This window comes from Mastigoproctus giganteus, chromosome 10 (genome assembly GCF_048544385.1).
Source record: "Mastigoproctus giganteus isolate SK-2022 chromosome 10, ASM4854438v1, whole genome shotgun sequence".
NCBI classification, from domain to species: domain Eukaryota; kingdom Metazoa; phylum Arthropoda; class Arachnida; order Uropygi; family Thelyphonidae; genus Mastigoproctus; species Mastigoproctus giganteus.
This window is the reverse complement of record NC_143584.1, coordinates 102,683,144-102,704,858: the sequence shown is the minus strand read 5'-3', so window position 1 is coordinate 102,704,858 and position 21,715 is coordinate 102,683,144. Positions and strand designations below refer to the sequence as shown.

Below are 21,715 nucleotides of genomic sequence, written 5' to 3'. Positions count from 1 at the left end.
TTTCTCATCAGAAAACAGTTGCGATCCAATTTTGCAATCAATGTAAATTGCATATAGACCCTGAACTTCGGATATCAAATTCTATCATTCTGATTGCCAACAATATCAGATTCTTGGGGTTGATCCTTGACACCAAGTTAAACTTCTTTAAGCACATTAAATTAATACGTGCTACCTGTGTGAAAAAAAAAGCTGAATATGCTAAGAGCTTTATCAGCCCTGTCTTGGGGAGCAGATTGTACAACTTTGTTGCTTTTACATAGAGCACTGATTAGATCCTGTTTGGATCATGGTGCCCCACTTTATAATTTTGCCCGAAAGAGTATAACACTGGCTCCATCCTGCACAACACAATGCACTGTGGATTGCTCTTGGTGCTTATAGGACATCTCCAACCTATAGTCTATATATTGAAGCCCCCCCTCTGTACCTCCGAAGAAAAACGTTACTACTTAAATATGCTGCCAAAATACAAAATTGTTCGCACCCCATTCAGTCATATCTCTTTAATCCACCATTTCACAATCTCTATGAAAATAAACCAAGTAAAATACAACCAGCAGTCCTATGGCTTCTTAAAACTATCACAAAATTGGAATGTTCCTCTCCTCAATAGGCAGCAGATAAAGAATGGACTCCCTCAACCGACCTTCCTTTCCTCGACTGACCTGTGATACTTATTTTCTCCAATGGGGTAAGAATAGTCTGCCAACTCTTAATGTGCAACAACTCTGTGCTAGCCATATTCAAAACTATACCTACTTCCTATATATATATGAATGGTTCCAAATCTCATTCAACTGTTGGAGCAGCAGCGATGTTTCCCTCTGCTATCATATCAGCTTCTCTTCCACCCGAGTACAGCAACTTTTCAGCGGAACTATTTGCAATACAGTTAGCTCTAGAAAATTTGAATCTGCAAAATATTTAGTTTACACAGACTCTCGGCTCACACAGACTCTGCAGCACACACATTTTGCGATTGGTGAAATGTTTGAAAACATGAACATATACCCAATTACCTGTACATAGTTTCAGATTTGTATCAGGTACTGTATTCATGCAATAACCTTCTAGTTTTGTAAAGGAAGTTTTTATTTGTTTATTGTACTAGACAGTCCCAGCCAACTTTCCTGGCACCCTTGCCACTATTTGCATACTGTACAGATAATTACAATTGCTCCATTATAACACTGAAATTTTGTGATTCATGTGCCTGCACTATTGTAGGGTATTAAAACTCCACAGTTCATGTAACATATTGAAGTTCTGAACTTCATGTGCTCGCTCCATTATAGAAGCGAGCACATGAAGTTCATATCATGTGGGTTTTGAAACTCTGCCAAGAAAAATAACTAGGAAATAAGTCCTTGTACTAGCCCTCTTGAATCATTTCATCTGTCTTCTTCCATCATGATTGCCACAGCTGAAGAGACATTCTATGTGCATCTGTTTTACTCACAGAAAATTGGAATGTGCCATGAAAGTAACCAGTGCAGTTCACAGAAGTGCAGGGATCATCTTACTCCACGTTGCTCTCACACAAAAATACCATTTCACTGTAAGTGATCTGTATTTGTGTATTTTCATATGGTAAGCTACCCACCATTAATTGAAATGGTACCACACATCTTATGCTTACCCTAACTACAGAATCTCCATTCCAATGTCCAGTGGACTATTTTGCCCATCCACTCGACCACATTTCACAATGTTTTATCAGCATTGTTCTTGCTCCATTTTCAGCAGGACTTGTCATCTCCTGAAATGTACTGCAGAATTTTGGAAAGCACCAAAGTCTGTCCTTGTCTTCAGTAGAAGGGCCTCACATCCAGAAGTCAGTGTTTGCACTGGGTGCTCCTTCAATCAATTACTCTCATAGATCCTGGTATTTATGGCACCTATATAGGAGATGTACCCAGTCTTCTTTTTCTCCACAAGTACACGATGAAATACCTAAATCATTTAATTTTCCAACGTAGGACCCATGTCCTGTAAGCAAGAACGTTGATTGGAGGTTTGGTTGAAACCAACTTGGCATATCCTTCCCAAACTGTTTAATATGTGGAAGTAATTTTTTGGTTATTAAACCCTTGGTACAATTGTTCATCTGTCTTACCACCAATCAATAAGAAGAGTCCAGAATTATTTCCTTTCCTAATTATAATCATCGTCACAATGAATCTCAATTGATATCGTCTTTTGTGGCTGTCCACACTGCAGATAGCACATCGGCTTGAGTACTAAGACCAGATCCGATGGCAGCCAATCTGTTATTACCTGCAAGGCCTCATTTAACACAATCCTATATATTGAGCTATAACAACATTACCCATTTAATTGAAAATATTTTCCTAATATATGCCTTTTGCAATGCTACAATGTAGCCAGACATGTGCACCATAGCTCGCAATTGGCAAGAAGATACAATCATAAAATAGATTCAATGCCTTGCATTTTATCCCCCACTCCTTCCTAGTTACATGCTTTATCATACCAACAATTTACGAATCTTCTCAGCAATGTAATTGATATGCGAGACAAACCGCAACTGTCAGTCTTAACTCCTAGGTATTTGCTTGTCTTCACATACTGCAGACTGGCTTCATCTATTTGGCATTGTGGATTTCTTGTAATAGACAGGTATCCTTTTTACAGCACAGTTTTTCTCTTTTCTTTTGAAACCTCAAGCCTGTGAAATTTACACCAGGTACACAGCTCTGACAAAATGAAGTTAATTTCTCCTCTGATTGAGGCCTTGAATTACCATCCACCAGAAAAACTAAGTCTTTAGCATATGCAATCATAATGAGGTTGTCATGGTCCAGTTTCAACCAATCATTTAGGACTAAATTCCACATTAAAATGCCAAGGACTAACTCTTGTGGGCATCCTTTTACAACTTGTCTGGTAATACTCTCACATGCTGATTTAACTCTAACTCTTCTGTTGCAGAAGTAATCTCATATAACAGGGTAAATCTGTGCATTTTGTCTGACGTAATACCATAAGATCACTGGGTCAATCAATACTGACAAATGCCCCAGCAAAGTCTATAAAGATACCTAGACAATACTTTGATCTGTATCAGTGTATAGATTCCACCAACTTTTCCATTGAATCATCAGTCCTTTTCCCTGCAATAAACCCATATTGTTTTTCAGACCACTCACAGTTTTTTCAAACGCTTTTCATCATTCTACCTGTAGCAATCTTTCATAAATTTTCTTTAGTCCATTCAATAATGCAATAAGATTATATGAATCTTTTTTTTTTTTTTTTTTTCAATGGTGATTTCAGCAGAAGTTTTAAGAGTGCTTCCTTCCATGGTGTGGTGGAAATACTTCATCTCTAAGACATGCATTAAAAATGCCCAGCAGGTGCTCTGATCAATTTCAGAATGTTTTATGACCTCCCCCTCAGTTAGGTCCATTCCTTGATTCTTTCTACTGCAGTACCCAACTCATTCATCTGGAAGCTACCCTCTTCCCCACTGCCTCTGTAACTTTCATTAAGCAATTTCATTTCCAAGTACACTTATTTTCCACTGTCATCAGGGTCCCCATTTGCTTTTGTGTCACTTAGCAAATTATCTAAAATCAAACCTATGCTTTCTTTCCATGTTTGAGAAGTACCACATGTGGATATTCTGTACATTTGATATTCCTGTATATTTGATAAAAACACAATGTGATGCTTGACATTACTTTCATAACTGCTTTAGCAACAGCAGTGCCTAACTTTTTGACTGAGGGATGATTTTCCCTGTCTATTACTTTTTGCTTTCACTTGGTAGTGAGAAATGGTGGTCACTTAAGTAGTCACATATGAAGTTTTTGTATACAGATTTACCATTAAAATACTATTTGATATTTTCCTAGGCATTACACTAATTGTGTGCTTATTTACACTAATTGTGCTTAGTAGTCGCATATAAATTAAAATTACAGTTGCTCAGAGCGAAACAGATACAAAAATATAGATTATAACAGGAAATATACATAAAGCTTTCGGTTATCTAGTTAACCTTCTTCAGTTGATATGAAATGAGAGTTATAATGGAGGCGTGTACTGCCAATCTGGTACGTGAAGCACGTGGCTAATTGTTTGAGGTTGAAGCCTGTGGTTGTGATGTATGTGGACGTGGCCAGCGCTTGTCAATGGACAGGATCGTTGCTTCGGTGATAGGGTGGACTTGACAACCACTGTTCCTGTTCACCGAGGTACTGGAGCATTTGATGTTTAACGATTCCAACCAGGCGCGGCGCAGAAAATGGCGGGACTTATCCACAATCACGACATCACGGTGTGGGTCTATGTCGTGGTGGGGTGCCCAGACATGCTCGGCAATAGCTGAGTGCTCCACATCCGCTAAGCGGATCTGTTGTACAGACCTGTTGTAGAATCTTAAAATCACATGGGATAAAGTGAGTGCAACTCCCAGGCAGGAAATTACGATCCCTCATCTCCAAAGTGAAAAACACCTGTCCCCACCCTACTACAAAGCCGATTGGTCTACCGCATCTCTTGCCGTGACCACTAGCTGCTACTTCGGGGAAACTGGGAGACGGCTCGAAAACGCCTTTCCGAACACAAAAGAGCGATCCGCTTAGCGGATGTGGAGCACTCAGCTATTGCAGAGCAAGTCTGGGCAACCCACCACGACATAGACCCACACCGCGATGTCGTGATTGTGGATAAGTCCCGCCATTATCTGCACCGCACTTGGTTGGAATCGTTAAACATCAAATGCTCCAGTACCTCAGTGAACAGGAACAGTGGTTGTCGAGTCCACCCTATCACCAAAGCAACGATCCTGTCCGTTGACAAGCGCTGGCCACGTCCACATACATCACAACCACAGGCTTCAACCTCAAACAATTAGCCACATGCTTCACGTACCAGATTGGTAGTACACGCCTCCATTCTAACTGTCATTTCATATCAACTAAAGAAGGTTAACTAGATAACCAAAAGCTTTATGTATCTAATCTAATATATGTATATTTCCTCTTATTAAACCTGTTACAATCTATATTTTTGTATCTGTTTTGCTCTGAGCAACTGTAATTTTAATTTTAGTTGAATGAATCCGGAGCGCATAGGCCTCTTTAATCATAGTCACGTATGAAGTTTTTGTATACAGATTTACCATTAAAATACTATTTGATATTTTCCTAGGCATTACACTAATTGTGTGCTTATTTTTTAATAAATAAAATTTGTTGTTATATGTGCGGCAAAGCTGTATGTAGAAATTTAAAAAGGGATTTTGTCCCATTAAAGGAAGGGGGAGGGTATATCCCATTATATTTAAAAAACGTGTGAGTGATCTAATTATCCATAATGAAAATGAAATGCCTCTTAATGAAGCCATTTATATTCATTTTTACTGGTAGTTGTATTAACCCTAAGTTGTTACATATTAAAACTTAATTAATTGAAATATACAATAATAGTCAATAATTAAAAAAAAAACTGAGTAAGCTACTGGTTACAATGAATTTCATTTCTCCAAATTATTGAAACAGGCTATGTTAATCTCTGCAAAGCAGACACCTCATTTTAGTGGATACTCTCCTTTGACCCAATGGTCTCCACTTCAGAGAGGTTTCACTATATTTATATATGTATTGAAATTTTGTGCACCGGTTGGTCTTTTAAACTGGAAAATTGAAGTGAATGAGAAATTGATGTTAGTATGTTTTTTGTCTAAAGCATTTTTTACAATTTTTAGCACAATGAATTTTTTTTTTTTTTTAAATAAAAGGAGGAAAACATGTAGCGTGTTTTTAAAATTTAATTTTTACTAAAAGTTAAAATTACATAGAACTAATACTGTAATCCATTAAGAAAATTTGAAATAATTGGTACTGTTTAAGCAGAATTCAAAAATACCCAGAACATTTTCAAAAAATTAAAATGGAAGTTGGTCACCTTTGGGTGACAAAATGATACAAAGTAGCAAACTTAATCTGCATCAATCTCTTTGATTCCTACTTGAATTTTGTTGGATCTTATACCTAAGCTTTCCATCACTAGATCAACAACACTCTGCCCATAGAGGTAAACTCCATGAGATGTAAAAAAAAAAAAAAAAAAAAATGTTTGTCAATCATTAAAAGTTGAGATTTTAATTAAAACATAAAGTTTATCAGAAGACTGACAGGGCCCCTCCCACTCACACATCTGTATGGATCCCCAATTCACGAAGGGGAATCAGATTGTTTAATAAATAATTACGGGCCTGTTAGCTTAATTTCTGTTCCAGAAAAAAATAATGTAGTTAATGGTTAAACAAGGCAGGACCAATTTAGACAGGAGTGCAATTATACTCTCATCACAGCATGGGTTTATTAAGGAAAGATCTTGTCTGACCAATTTGATTGGAATCTATAACAAAGGGGCTGGATGCAAAAAAATAATTTTTTGATATCATATACTTGGATTTCAGGAAAGCTTTTGTACTTTTGCACATAAGATTGCTGTACAAATTGGAGCAGTATGGAATTAAGAGAAAGTTACTGCTGCTATGGATAAAGGGATGGTTGAGTGGGAGAAGACGGTGGTTATCAATGGACACTTCATGGACTAATGTTATTAGTGAAGTCCCACAGGATTTGGCACTGGGCCCATTGTTGTTTTATGTATTTGTTAATGATATTGATGATGCTTAATGTCTAAGTTTGCAGATGATACAAAGGTTGACAGGGTAGTTAATGACAGTAATAAAGGTATACTGCTGCAACAAGATCTAGAAAAATTAGGTAGTTGGGCTGAGAAATGGCAATTTTAGTTTAACATGGACAAATTCAAGATGCTGCATAAGGGTAGCAGTAATCTCAGAGTAGCATATCCACTGTGTGGAAAATGTAATGGCAGTAATTATGCACTCTGATATGAAGTTCTCTGAGCAGTGCAGACAACTGTAATGCTCAGAGAACTTCATATCAGTGTGCACAGTTTGACTAAATTCACTGTGAATACAGGAATTTTGATAGCAAGGATAAAGTGGTGATTATCCCATTTAATAGGATAATAGTGATCAGGCCACATCTTGAATATTACATACAGATCTGTAGGCCTTATTTTAGGATGTAGAGCTGTTGGAAAGGGTACAGAGAAAGGCAACAAGATTGGTGTGCAGAACAAATTGCAGCTTCTGGATACTAGCCACCTGCTAGATTATCTGATTGAGGTGTGTTTAAGGTTTTGAATGGTTTACCAAATTTAGTACTAATGGAGTTTTTCCTCTTGCTTAGCCTATGCACGGGAGGGGACAAATTCAAATTGAGGAATGATGGTTGCAGAATAGATGTGTGGAAGTTTGCATTCAGCTAATGGGTGTTTGATTGCTGGAACAAGCATCCATCTGTTATTGTGATGTGAAAGCGTATAGTTTGAATAAATTCACTGAAAAACTAGATAAAGTATTGGAGGGGTGAAATGGGTTTTTTTTTTACTGTTGTTGTGTAAGTTTGCTTTCTTGCCACTATTAATGCTAATACTAAAGGGCACTAAAATAAAATCGCAAGTAATATTAAAGGCAGATTGCCCATTTATCAACTGAAAAGAATGTATGATATACAGTATAAATAGCAGAGGGTTCATGTATTACATGGTTATCATTGACTAAGAATGACTGTGCTGATGAATAGTGTTTAACAAAAAAAAAACCTCTTCCCACTCAAAATGGAAGAAAGCATAGTTATTCAGAGACATCGACAATACAGAATGTGTAAGACACACACACACACACACACACACACACACCAGTATTTCTTGCATTGCAAGAAGTAGACTCCATAATTGGATTGATGTAGATTCCTCTGTTGTAGTTCACAGTGAGGTCAGTGGCAGAAATATGAAGTGCCACAAGTGCTAGTGGAAGGTATTTGAATAGTCAGTAATTTGGATATCGCAGCAGGGATCAGGGTTGTATTGCTCACTTGAGTAGTCTCAGTTCTAATCAGAATCCCCCCCCCCACCACCACTACCAATGCTCAGAAATATGATCTTACAACCTCCTAGTGGTCTTGCCATATGTATCCCTCAGTTAGGATATTTAATGTTTTTTTGTCAAGGAGTAGAACACATTGAATATAAGGATGTAGAAAACCTTAGAAAAGATACTCAGACACTCAAGGTAATTGGGGGGGGGGATGTATTCAGTATAAAAGACTCTTATTAAATGAGGGACAATTCTAATGGACAGTAAGATCATGAGCCACCAGCACATAGTTATCTAGAACATGGGTAAGTTAACTGCACTTAGTGAGAGCTACGTTATTTTAGATATCTCAAGATCTCTAACTTTTATAGAACTGGAATACATGAATGCTCAATAAAATAGAGAAATAGAGCAGAAGTGGTGCTGTTTAGTGCCTAGGAGCATGAATGGATCAATAATTGGTAAACTGGCTTCCACTTTAAACCATCTCACTTAGAGATGGTTTAAAAATTGCGTTTCTGTTACCTTTTCACTGATACTCACTGTTACAGTTAATGATATCTTTGAAATGTATCTGTTACTAAGTCGCTATTTATTTGTAATGAATACCATGCATCAATGTATTCATTATGAGTATGAGTATGTGCTGCCATCTACCAGAATTGTGACTTGTGATCTACAGTGGTTAATCATTTCAAGATAAATGTTTTTTGATCACTTGTAATCTAGTGTTTAATCACTTCAAAACAAATTTTTTTATGTTTTTTTTTTTTTTTGGACATTAGATTAAGTAATATTTGCACAAATTCTAACTGATGACAGATTTAATCAGAATCTTCTTCAGCGACTCCAATCAACTTTATATAGAATTGAGATAAAAATAAAAACCATGTTGGAGAGGGGACAAAATAAAGGAAATAAGATTTACAGGTATGTACTAATATGACGTTGGGACAGCCATTGCTTTTAAAACACTTTGCATTCTATTCTTCTATTCTATGTGGAATAGTTTCAGATAAATCTCAAACTGTCTTAAAAGGAATATTGGACCATTCTTCATGGAGGAATGTTTCAAGCTTCTTGAGTGATGTCGATGGTGGAAATCTACTTCTTGCCTTCCTCTCAAAATATGCCCACAGTGGCTCTGTAACGTTTAAGTCTGGTGTTTATGCAGGCCATGGGAGATACTTAGCTTACGTTTCATCCTCCTCAAACCAAGGTTGGACATATCTGGCTGTGTTTATTGGGACATTATAATCTTGAAACTTTGCATCATTTGTGAGAAAATGTTTGCACCATGAGATGAACACTCAGAGTATAAAGGTAATCAGGTGGCAGCAATTTGCCCACTTGAGGTAGTGATAATAGGACTTAAGAATACCAAGATATTGCTGCCTTAAACCATTCTCGATCCTTCTCCATGTTTGGTGGTTGGCACAAAACACCGGGATGATGCACTTCTTTTGACAATTGTCAAAGAAACTCCTTGATGTTGGAAAAGGTGTGGATGATGAGTCATCTGATAATACATGTTTCCAGTCATCAAGTGTATTTTTTTCTTTTTGTGGTCCTCCATTATATCCTTTTTCTGGCATTACCGTCAACAATGAGTTGTTTGGCAACATTAGTTTTGCTCATAAATTTCAAATTTATTATTAAGATTTTAAAAACTTTTGCTAGGAACTGGATTGTTGAGACGTGCAGTTATTTTTGAGCTAGTAGTTTTGTTTGGTATCCCCCACCTTGTAGTCTACTAAGTAGTGACTTTGTATTGGCTTTATTAGTAGAGGTATAATGCAAGAAAGCAAGCTTATATATATAGCATCAGCCTAAAAAAAAAACCCTCCCATTCCATCCATCCATTCACTTCAAATTTTTGTCTAGTTCTGCCTTGAACTTAAGTTGCTAGTCTCCACTACAACAGATAGAAGTTTGTTCCAATGATCAACCACCCACTGGCTAAAGGTAAATTTCTACACATCTATTCTACAATTGTCTTTCCTCAATTTAAATTTATGCTCCCTCTGGTGAGTGATCTGAGAAGAGGAAGAATCCCATTAGCATTGAGCTTGCTCAATCCATTCAAGGCCTTATACATCTCAATTAGATCACCTCAAAGGTGCCTAGTTTCCAGAAGCTGCAATTTGCAGAACTTAAGCCTTTATTGGTAACACTAGCCCTTGAACCTAACCAACCAGTGAAGGGGGTCCTCTTATGAAGAAAGTATTAGTATTAGTAATGGCCGCATGGTGCAAGCAAGCGTATGGCTTATGCTGCACCAGCCAAAATAAAAAAAAATAAAAAAAACCGAATAAAACAACGATAAAAAAAAATAATAATACTTAATAAAAGAAAAGTAAATTAAACCTATTATCCTATGCACTTCCCTGACCTGAAGGTACTATCTAGATGAACTTTAAATTTCCCCAAACTGTCAACCTGTACCACCCATGTAGGCAACTTATTCCAGTAATTTATAACTCGCTGGCCTGCAGTCCAATCTAAACATTTCCACCCGTAACTTGAATTTATGTTCCCTAGTTCTAGCATCATTTATAATCTTGTAAATTTCGTCCTCATTCATTTTACTGATGCCTCTCAGAGCCTTAAACACCTCAATCAAATATCCTCTAAGGTGTCTAGTTTCCAAACTCTGCAGCCCACATACTTAAAATCTTTCTTCATAAGGACGCCCTTTTGCTGATCTCACCAGGCGAGTTACCTGTCTTTGCACCCTTTCAAGAAGCTCTGTCTTTCTTTAGGTGTGGTCTCCATACTTGAACACAGTATTCCAAGTGTAGTCTAACAAAAGCCTTAATATAATGGAATTATCATGTCCCTATCTCTACTTGAAAAGTTTGATAGATTATCAATAGGACACCATGGGCCTTCCTTGCAACCTGTTTACAATGCTCAGAGAATTTCATGTCTGACCGTATCATAACACCCAAGTCCCTTTCCTCCCATACTGGGTTTAGTTGAACTCCAAGTGAATAAGTTATTTTGGGATTACTGTTTCCCAGGTGTAATACCTTACACTTTGTTGGATTAAAGCATAGCTGCCATTTTTCTGACCATTCCCGAAGTCTATCTAGGTCTCTCTGAAGAAGCTCAGCTTGACAGTGATCATTAACTACTCTACCAATTTTAACATCATCTGCAAATTTAGACATCACACCTTCTATCCCTTCATCGATGTAATTTATGAAAATTTTATTATATTAATTATATTTTATTTTATTAATTTATGAAAATTAAAAACAACAGTGGTCGTAATACTGATCCTTGGGGAACCCCACTTCTTGCATCAACCCAACCTGAGGAATACCCATCTAAGGATTTTCCCAGTGATTCCAACCTGTTCCAGCTTATAAAGCAACCGCTCATTTGGGACTGAGTCAGAAGCTTTGCTGAAATCTAAATACACAATGTCGAAATTATTCCCTAAATTCCATAAATTATTCCCTAAATCCAGCTCATGAGTGACCCTTTCAAAATAGCGAACCAGATTTGTTAAACATGATTTTCCCTTTACAAAACCATGCTGAGTATCCTTGAGAATTTCAATTCGATCCAAATGATCCAAAATTCCACCCTTGATCACTGCCTCCATGATTTTCCCTACCACTGAAGTCAGACTGACAGGTCGATAATTTCCCACTTCACTCTTAGAGCCACCCTTATGTATGGGAGATACATTGGCGCTTTTCCAATCCAAGGGAATCTCCCCAGAGTCTAGTGAGCTCGCATAATTAGCCTCAGTGGTTCAATGCACTCACTTGCCGCCTCCCTTAAGATTATAGGGTATATTTCATCAACTACAGGAGCCTTACTGTCCTTAGGCTCAAAGTTTTTTCATTAAATAATCTTGCGAAATTTCAATATCATTAATTACATATTTTTCAACTTTGCTCCCACAATTTCCCATTGCCACAAAAGGTTTTTCATTTGTAAATATCGCTGCAAAATAACTGAGTTCATCTGCAACAGCAGCTGGTGTATTTAATACTGTCCCCTTTCCCTTATGTAAAGGTCCAATCCTGCTCTTATTAGCATTTATATATGTGAAGAATTCCTTACCCCCCCCCTTTGCTCTGTTTGCTAGTGATTTCTCATAAACTGCCTTTGCCTGTCGAACCTTTTCTGTGGCTCTATTACAGATCATCTTGTAGCTGTTATAGGCTTCAGTACTTTTTATTGCTCTGTAACCTTTCCATGCCACCTTTTTCTGCTCAAGTAATGTGGCAGCTTCACTATTCATCCAACTTGGAACCCTCCTCATGGAGTAGCCGACCGGGCTAGCCGAGTGGGTAAAGTACCTGCCCGGCAACCCAAAGGTCGCGGGTTCGATTCCCGCCTCGGGCTTGGATCAAAGTACTACAAAAACCTTGGGAGGTGCAATATGGCCACAGAAGCCGATGCGCCAACAACTACCAAATCAAAAAAAAAAAAAAAAAATCCTCATGGAGTATTTTTTTTAATGGTAGATACGCATTTAAGGCGTCTGTGATTAATGTTTTAAAAGCATACCACAGTTCAAATGTATTCATTCTCTGTGCGATATCTACCCAATTAAGAGGCCATGTAGCACCTTAAGTCATCGTAATTTCCTTTTCTGAAATTAAAACCCATTCCTTTGCCTTTTACTACTGCTACCTCTCATCATCCACCGTAGAATTCTGTGATCACTTCCTGCTACTGTTTCCTCTACAGTCAGCCCTGTTATGTCATCTGATTGATGGGTGATGATGAGGTCTAGGATATTCTTTTCTCTAGTACTTTCCCTGACATGTTGATACAAATAACAGTCATCTAGTTGATTTAAAAATTGTTCCCCATGTAGAGTTTCCTTCCCATTTACTCCAATCAATTAGAGGCAAATTGAAATCACCCATAATAAGACATTGATGCTTACTTGCCCATTCCATTTGCATGTAGAGGCTTTTGTCATAATCCTCACAATCACCTGGTCTGTAGATTACTCCTACTCGCATTATATCTTTGTTTCCAACTATCTCGCACCATACAGATTCTATACTAGCATGTGAAACGTCTGAATCCGGGAAAGTTATCGTCGCACTCAGGCTACTTCTTATAAGAATCATTACCCTACCACCCCTTCTATCTACCCTATCCTTCCTAAATACATTATACAAGCCATACTGAAACTCATCATCTCCAATTTCTCGGTGGCATCACGTCTCCGTAAGCCCTATTATGTCCGCGTTACTTGTTTTAACCAGCAGTTCGAATTCGCTGATTTTATTGACGACACTTCTAACGTTACTATATAAACAATTAAGACTTACTGTTCCTGTATATTTAACAACCCTAACACAACCCTTGAAATTTTTTAGGCTCGCTTCCCTGGCATTAGCTACCCCGCTCACTTGAAACGTTTCTGCCCCCAGAACATCTAGATAATGTCCAGTTGTGGTAACAGATAAGAACTCTTGAGGTATGTGCAAGAGTTACTTTGACCAATATTATCAGATAAACACGTGTCAGTATTATCCACATTCCCCCCCCACCTAACTAGCAGTTTCCCTGAACTTTTAAGGTATCCTCAATAATACTGGCAAAAACTTTTGCACCACCTTTGTTTAAGTGTATCCCGTCTCTACAAAACAAATTCCTTCTACCTACAAGTGTGGGCCATGCTGATAGAAATTTCTCTCCCTAAAGCCTTGCAGAGTCCTTCAAGTCTTGAGTTAATCCACAAGGCTTTTAACATACAATCCCTCCTGTCGTGTCTGGGCAGAATTGCAGACACATAGACATTGTGGCCTAGCTCGCGGCATTTCCTCAGCATGGTCCTGTATTTTTCCAACAAATAGTTAGATTTTGTACGTTTAATGTCATTAGTCCCCACATGAATAATAATATTCTCTTTACACCCCCCCCCCCCCTTAAAATCTGACAAGCTGTTGGTGATATCATTAATAGTTGCTCCCGGCAGACATACCCTGGTTCTACTCCACCTATCCTTATTACAAAAAATATTCCCCGTTTCCGTGACAATAGGGTCTCCTAATAAAACAATGTCCTTTTTAACCAGAGTAGTTTGCACTTGGTTTTTCTGTTTTGAGGCCTGAATTGGGTGTGCATCACTTGGTAGAAAGGCTTAAGTTCTGCAAATTGCAGCACCTGGAGAGTAGGCACCTGCGAGGTGATCTTATTGTGGTGTATAAGACCTTGAACAGGTTGAGCAAGCTCAATGCTGATGGGATTCTTCCTCTGGTTCAGATTAAGAACCTGAGTGGGGCACAGATTCAAATTGAGGAAAGACAGTTGTACAGTACATGTGTGGAAATTTGCCTTTGACCAGCAGGTAGTTGATTGTTGAAACAGACTTCCATCTCTTGTGGAAGTTGATAGCTTAAATAAATTTTCAGCTGAGTTGGACAAGCATTTGGAGTGAATAGATGGGTGAAATGGGAGGTGTTTTTTTTTTTTTTTTTTTTTTTGGTTGATGCTGTATAAGTTTGCTTTCTTGCACTGTATGCCTCAACTAATGCTAATGCTAAAATTTCCATATAATGAACGGATTTCGAGAGACCTGGGTACGAATTGTTCACACCTCTGGCCTTTAGGCATAGCTGCTGCTGTAGAATGCACTAATTAAGGTACATTCCACAATTTAGTGGTGTCTGTAACACATTTACAACGACTCCCAAATACTGTATTGAGAAGTCGTGCGGTCAACTGCTTTGTGTTCATAGCCAGTGAAAAAGATTAAGGCAAATATCCCAACATGGATAATATGCCTTGGTCAACCTGTGTTCTACTCTTACACCCTATTAGAAAATTAGGAGAGAGCAATTTTCCTTTATTCTGGAAATTTATCTGTTCTTTTGCAGAAATGAGGCATCCACACTTTCAGTAAATTTTACCTGTCTCCGTTTACATGGTAGGTACAAGTGGGGCCCTAGTTTAGATTGGGGCATAAAAAATGAAATTGCTTTAAAATTCAAGATTACAGAGGCCATGCGAGGCCTCCCTCTGTGTTGAGGCTAGTGCCTCATGCACCTGTTCATAAGTACAGTCCTGAATTTGTGAAATGTTAAGAACTGTTTATGGTGATGTTACGTTCCGTCTTACCAGTACATGTGGATGGTAGGTATAAGTGGTTCAAAGATGGATGTGGGGATGTTTGTGATGACTCCAAACAGTGGGTGTTCGTCAACCTCTTGAAGTGAGGACAGTTGCAAAAGATTGTTTGACCTTCAGATTGATGACTGGAGAATTGGTATGAATAAGCAGACATTAAAATTCTGCATGAAGATTTATGGGAAAGGTAGGTCTGTGCAAAATTTATGCTGTCCAGCCTCACAGATGAGCAGAAGTAACAAAGAGTAAACTGTGTGATTCACAAGGAATTTGTATGTGAAGGGGAGAGAGTTAATGCTGTTTTACATGTATGTGCTTCAAACACTGTTGAAGCCTGTTTCCCAGGTGAGACAGCAGTTTTGAGGAAAGGCAGCCAGTTCTTGTTGCACAACAATGCCCCCACCCATTCTATACTTGTTATGAAGACATTTCTGACAAAACATAGCAGTGTACAGATAAATCATCCACCCTACTCTTCTGATCCAGCAGCATAATTAGTCTTAATAATTAGTCTCTATGGGATTCATATCCGAGGCCAATCGACATGCTCAAAGTCAGAACTGTGTTCCTCAAACCATTCCTGCATAACAAGTGCCGATGGCTCCGCGTATTATCATCTTGGAAGACACCATCGCCATTCGGGAAAAGGTGTAACATAGCAGGGTGTACACAATCAGCAAGCAGTTGACGATAGTGGAGACTAGTGATATGTTGTCCCACATGCACCAGGGGTCCAAGTTCCTGCCAGTGAAACATGCCCCACACCATACAACTGCCTCCACCGGGCTGCACTTTTGATACCATGCATGGTGGATGAAGAGCCTCATGTTGTTGACGCCAAATCTGTACACGACCATCCACATTGTGGAGTAAATAACGTGACTCATCCAAGCAGCACACCTTCCAGTTTTCTAACATTCAACTTGCATGTTCTTTGCACCAGGCAAGTCTTTTACGCCGATGAACCTTAGTTTGGAGAGGATTCCGTAGGGGTCGTCTGTTGGTGTAGCCCATACGTGCGAGATTGTGACGCATAGTCATGCCAGATATTGTTCCGGGTTGCCCATGTTGTATTTAGTGCTGCACCTGTACAACATAGGCAGCACTAAATACCATGTCAGCCAATGGAAGAGATTTCAGGACTTTGAGGATATAGAGATGGACATAATTGCCAAATTGAACATCATCACGTCATATACCTTCACTAACCCTTCTCAGAAACTTCCAGAAAGATGTAATTAGTGCATTCAATCAAGTTGTTTAAATAAAAAATAAAACCATTTTTGTGTTTCTTCACTCTGTTCTTTTTATTGCAACAATCTGGGAACTTCATTGCCACACCTACCTCATGCATATAACAAAAGTTAAATTTTTTAATAATAAGTGTTTTTTTTTTCCTATGTTGCTTGGCTGTTTGTTTAGATTTAGTAGCATCAATATTCACATCTGAACGTAAGATTGCTAATTGAGGCTAGCTGTTGTCTGTCAAGGAAACAAACTCTGGAAAGGAAAGGAACAAGGAAACTGGAGCGCAAAGTATTTAATGAATAATGGATTTGCCTTTTGTGTTATTTGATTAAAAAATGATATTAGTAACCTTTAAGTGGACTTGTGGATGTTTTTGTTCTGGGCTCTATCACTGGAGATACAATAGTGTCTCCAGACTGTAAAGAGAGATAAACAAAAATATATTTTAATAAGTACAACATTGGAGTTATCACTTCAGTTACATTGCACTCTATTCTGTTCTCCCAGAAAAGTACTATTCATTCCAAACACCTTGAGAATAGTTACCATCAGCAGGTGTTTGGGTGCCTGATGCTGTAACTAACAAGAAATGCTGGCCAAGTTTAAAATGCAAAGCTTTTCCTATTTATGAATGAAGAAAAATTTTGAAAGTATCTGTTTATTGCCCCAAAAGTCATTTTTGTGTCCATGGGTAATTTTCAAATATGTTAATTTTCTGTAGTTGATTGTATTAGCACAAGTTTCCTATGTCCACAATTGTAAAATGCTATGGTCACATATACTATTTCTTGCATATTATAAAAGAATACACTCCATACATGTCCTGCCTGTTTGTGGGAAAGTAGTTTATAAAATTTCTCTTTAGGAACGAACTATCTTTTGCTGACAGGGAGTTGCTTTGAGCTGCACACTGTGCAATAGCATTTGTCAGCAATGCTTTCTTCAATTTAGTTTTGTTTCCAGTTATTTTTGGTTTTTATTTCTATGTGCATTTTGTATCTTCTACATTAATGTTGTTGTTGTGAAGTGAAATTATGCCTGAAAATCATACAGAAACACCAATCACTCCAACCTTCAAAATTATTTGCATTATTTCCTGTGGATAAATCCCGCCTGCTATCCTTTTTATGGCTCTAAATAAGAGCAGCAATAAGCGAGGAGAGGAATGCCTGTATATAAAATTTAATATACACTAAAGAAAATTAAAAAAAACACAAAATAAGAAAATTAAACACAAAACTATGTTGAATAATGGCCACCTAATATTATATCCCCATATACTGTGCTGCATTTGGTAGTAAGGTGGTGCAAGTCTGTTGCCAGTTCATGCATTGTAAAAAATGAATTAAAGTCCAAAAAACTTGGAAAGTGCAGTAAAATAAAATTCTGTTTATATGATGTTAAAACACACAGAAGGAAGTATAACCAAAATGATTGCTATACTCTTACAAACTTACTAAAGAAAGAGATAACCAGTTAATGTACTTGATTACTGGATTGAGAAAGATTTATATCATCAGTAATACCAGTTATAAATGAAACCAACAGGAGATAGGAAAGTAAGCAATATAACTAATGTTTAAAATGGGTGATGTGTAAATTTTTTTTATTATTATTTTTTATTGTAGCTTTCTTCCAAGAAGATCTGGAGTCAGCAGCATGCTATATGGGAATTGCTTGAGACAGAGGTTTCTTATTTGAAGACGCTCAGGTTAATAATTGAGGTTAGTGGATGACATGAAAATGGCTTAAATTCAAAGTAGTGTAGGTTGTGTGCTTTATTTCATTGCAGACATTGAAGTAATTTGAAAACTGTTCATTTTTGCGTTCAGTTTTGTCTCATCTCTACCGATAGAGACAGACTTTTTACCTTCATGGATTTGGCTTAGTTTCATAATACCACATCATTATTCATGAATTGGCCTAAATTGCCGTTATACTATAAATATAAATTAGTATATTTGTTTAAAATTCAAGTCACTGTTATGGGGCTTGCTGATCTCTTGACAGATATGTGGCCTCTATTAGCAAACCAAGTGAGCAAGCAAGTAGTAAATGGAAAAATAACTGATAATTAAACCCATAAAAAAGTTTTGTGCATTTAATTATAATCTGTTAAGTTAATCTATTAGGTATTAATATATATATATGTGAGTTACAGTATTTTTATTTTATTTTTACACTGGCTGAAGACATGAATTTACTGAATATGACAGTGACTATGATTAATCACAGTTTCTTTCCTAAATCTAAATGTGCCTTGGGGGTGTTGGTCAGTGTTTGGCTTACGATTTACATCATTGATTTTCAACACTGGTGATTGTCAAATTTATGAACATAGTTTGGTAAATCCAGAATATATAATGGTGCAGCAACATGCTTCATTCACTTTATCTTTTGGCATTAGCAGAGGCATATGATGCAAGAGAGCAAGCTTATACAGCATCAGCCAAAAAAAAAAAAATACCTTTCCATTTGCTCCAAATGTTTGTCTAGTTCTGCCTTGAATTTATTTAATCTGTCAGCTTCTACAACGATAGATGGAAGTTTGTTCCAGCAATCAGCCACACACTGGCTAAAGGCAAATTTCTGCACCTCTTTTCTACAACTGTCTTTCCTCAATTTGAATTTATGTCCCCTCAGGCAATTAATGTGGGCAAGAGGAAGAATCCCATTAGTATTGAGTTTGCTCAAACCATTCAAGGCCTTACACACCTCAATCAGATAACCTTGTGGGTGCCTAGTTGCCAGACACTGCAATTTGCAAATCTTAAGTATTTCTTCGCAAGAGCAACGCTTTTTCCCTTCGCTAATCTTGTTGCCCTTCTCTGTACACATTCCAGCAGCTCTACATCCTTCCTAAAATGAGGCCTCCAGACCTGTATACAATACTCAAGGTGTGGCCTGACCATTGCCTTATACAAGGGGATAATCACTTCCTTACCCCTGCTAGAAATATTCCTGTATATCATTGACAAGACACCATGAGCTACTCTTGCAGACTGTCTGCACTGTCAGAAACTTCATATCTGACTGCACAATTACCCCTAGGTCCTTTTCTTTCTCTACCACCATCAGTGTACTACCACACAGTTGATATGTTACTCTGGGGTTACTGCTACCCATATGCAGTACTTTACATTTGTCAATGTTAAACTTCAGTTGCCACCTCTCAGCCTCTCTGCTCCTAGATCTTCTTGCAGTAGCATACTCTAGTTAGTGTCACTAACAACCCTGCCGACCTGTGTATCATCTGCAAACTTATTAAGCCTGATATACCTTCATCAGTATCATTAATAAATACAGAAAACAAAATGGACCCAACACTGAACCCTGAGGGATTCCACTAATAACAGTAGTCCACAAAGAGCAGTGTCCATTGTTCTGCACTTGTTTTCTTGTTGGAGAAAGTTATTTTCATTGCTATGGTTTATAAAATCATAATTAACTTATAAACAAATTTTTTGTTTAATTTTGTTGGATGCTTTTTTTATATAAATGACATTTGATTTTATTTTCTCAAGGTCTCAATACATATTTTATCAATGTGTAAATTTTCAAAACAAACTGAATTTTATCTGCCACCTGAAATCTTCCTCCTCCTGCATGCGTTATGAATTTGCACAATGAGTTCCAATGGCTTGCTGCACAGCAACTTTTGACCAATGACTTAAAAGAGATCCTGCATAATAGAATGAATCCCATCTTTTCGCCAAGTATATTTTCACTTTTCCAGGTCAGCACAAATTATCTTAAACTCTTCCTTATGTCCTGCCATCTATCTATGTTTCCATCTAATTTTTAATGAATGGCAGTGAAATGACATTAGGAAGAGATGATTAGCCTCAGTATTCTATTTCAGTCTAAGATTGAAGAAATTGTATGGAATTCAGATCTCAAAGTTTCATGCAATTAAATGAAATGATAAATAAATAAATAGATATAAAGGATATTATTGCTCAAAAATGAATTTTTTTTAACTAATTACTTATGATTTTTTTTAAATTTTGGTTTGATTTTTGATAACTTCACACTCATATATATATATATATATATATACAGGGTGTCTCAAAAATATTGGTACAAACATTTAGGGGAGGTAGGTAACATCTAAAGGAATGTGAATCGCATAGGAACCCATAACTGGAAACGTCACCGTAGGTTGGTACACGGTGCTGTTTGTCAGTTTGCGAGAGGGAAAATTTCTGGTTTACTCATTCAAGCAGTAGTCGCCGCACGAAGAGCATGCACCGATATACGAACTGTGAGCTGGCAGACATGCACCTAGTGTATGGATTAGCAGAGAGCAATGGACAAGCTGCTCAACGAATTTATGGAGAATGCTTCCCAGACAGACATGTACTGGACCACCGTTTGTTTGTGCGTATGGTTTCTGCAAGAAAGTGTTCGACTTGAATTTTTCAGCCTGTTTTGTTCACGGATGAGGCTTATTTCACTCGGGAAGGCATTATTCAATCAGCACAATGCTCATGTGTGGGCTCCCTCACGACAACCCACATGGTGTGCACCCCCCCATGGACACAACATCGCTTTGCAATAAATGTGTGGGCAGGTATGGTCAGTGACTGCTTATTCGGCCCATACCTGTTACCATCCCGCATGAACTCTGCTAAATATTGAACAAGTTTTACCCGGGTTACTTGACGATGTTCCAGCAAATGTGAGACGCAACATTTGGTTTCAACATGACAGGGCGCCTGCCCATTATGGAAGGTGTGTTCGTGACCATTTGAACAGGCGTTTTGGGCATCGATGGATTGGCCGTGGTGGACCTGTTGCCTGCCCCCCACACGCTCACCTGATTTATCGAGCCTTTATTTCTTTCTGTTGGGGCCCCTCAAATCTATTGTACATGAATCACCTGTGGAGACAGAAATGGATCTCATGGCGAGACTCGTCTGCACTGCTGCTACTGTCAAAGAAACTCCAGGTGTGTTCGACCGTGTCCGCCAATCCATGCTGCGTCGGTGTCACGCATTCATCACGTCTCATGGTGGAACCTTTTGAGCATCTGTTGTAACATCATGAAATGCATCCATCTCGTACTCCATTGTTAATATTATGTCAAATAAGTGTTTATCACTAATTACTGTCTTGTCATTTCTGCTTCTTGTGCCTCTGCTACTACTTTCCCGTGACGTTTCCGGTTTTGGGTTCCTATGCAATTCACATTCCTTTAGATATTACCTACCTCCCCTAAATGTTTCTACCAATATTTTTGAGACACCCTGTATATATATATATCTCGCTCTTTACCATTATATGACTTGTGACAAGATAACCTCTTTTCAGAGGTTATCTTGTCACAAAAATAAATTCTGGTAACCTCTTTTCAGAGGTTACCAGAATTTATTTTTATTTCTATTTTTTTCAATTGGTATAATT

At 37.8% G+C, this 21,715-nt stretch overlaps 1 protein-coding gene across 5 annotated transcripts in view; it reads left to right on the top strand.

Moving 5' to 3' along the window:
- The window catches only part of LOC150079193 (pleckstrin homology domain-containing family G member 5-like), a 559,615-nt gene that overhangs the window by 240,382 nt on the left and 297,518 nt on the right, over nt 1-21,715 (top strand). For all 5 annotated transcript variants that reach the window (XM_090382446.1, XM_090382448.1, XM_090382445.1 and 2 more), the window contains one exon: nt 17,938-18,033. In XM_090382446.1, the coding sequence (XP_090238572.1) occupies nt 17,938-18,033 (96 nt within the window). The remainder of the gene's footprint in view (nt 1-17,937; nt 18,034-21,715) is intronic.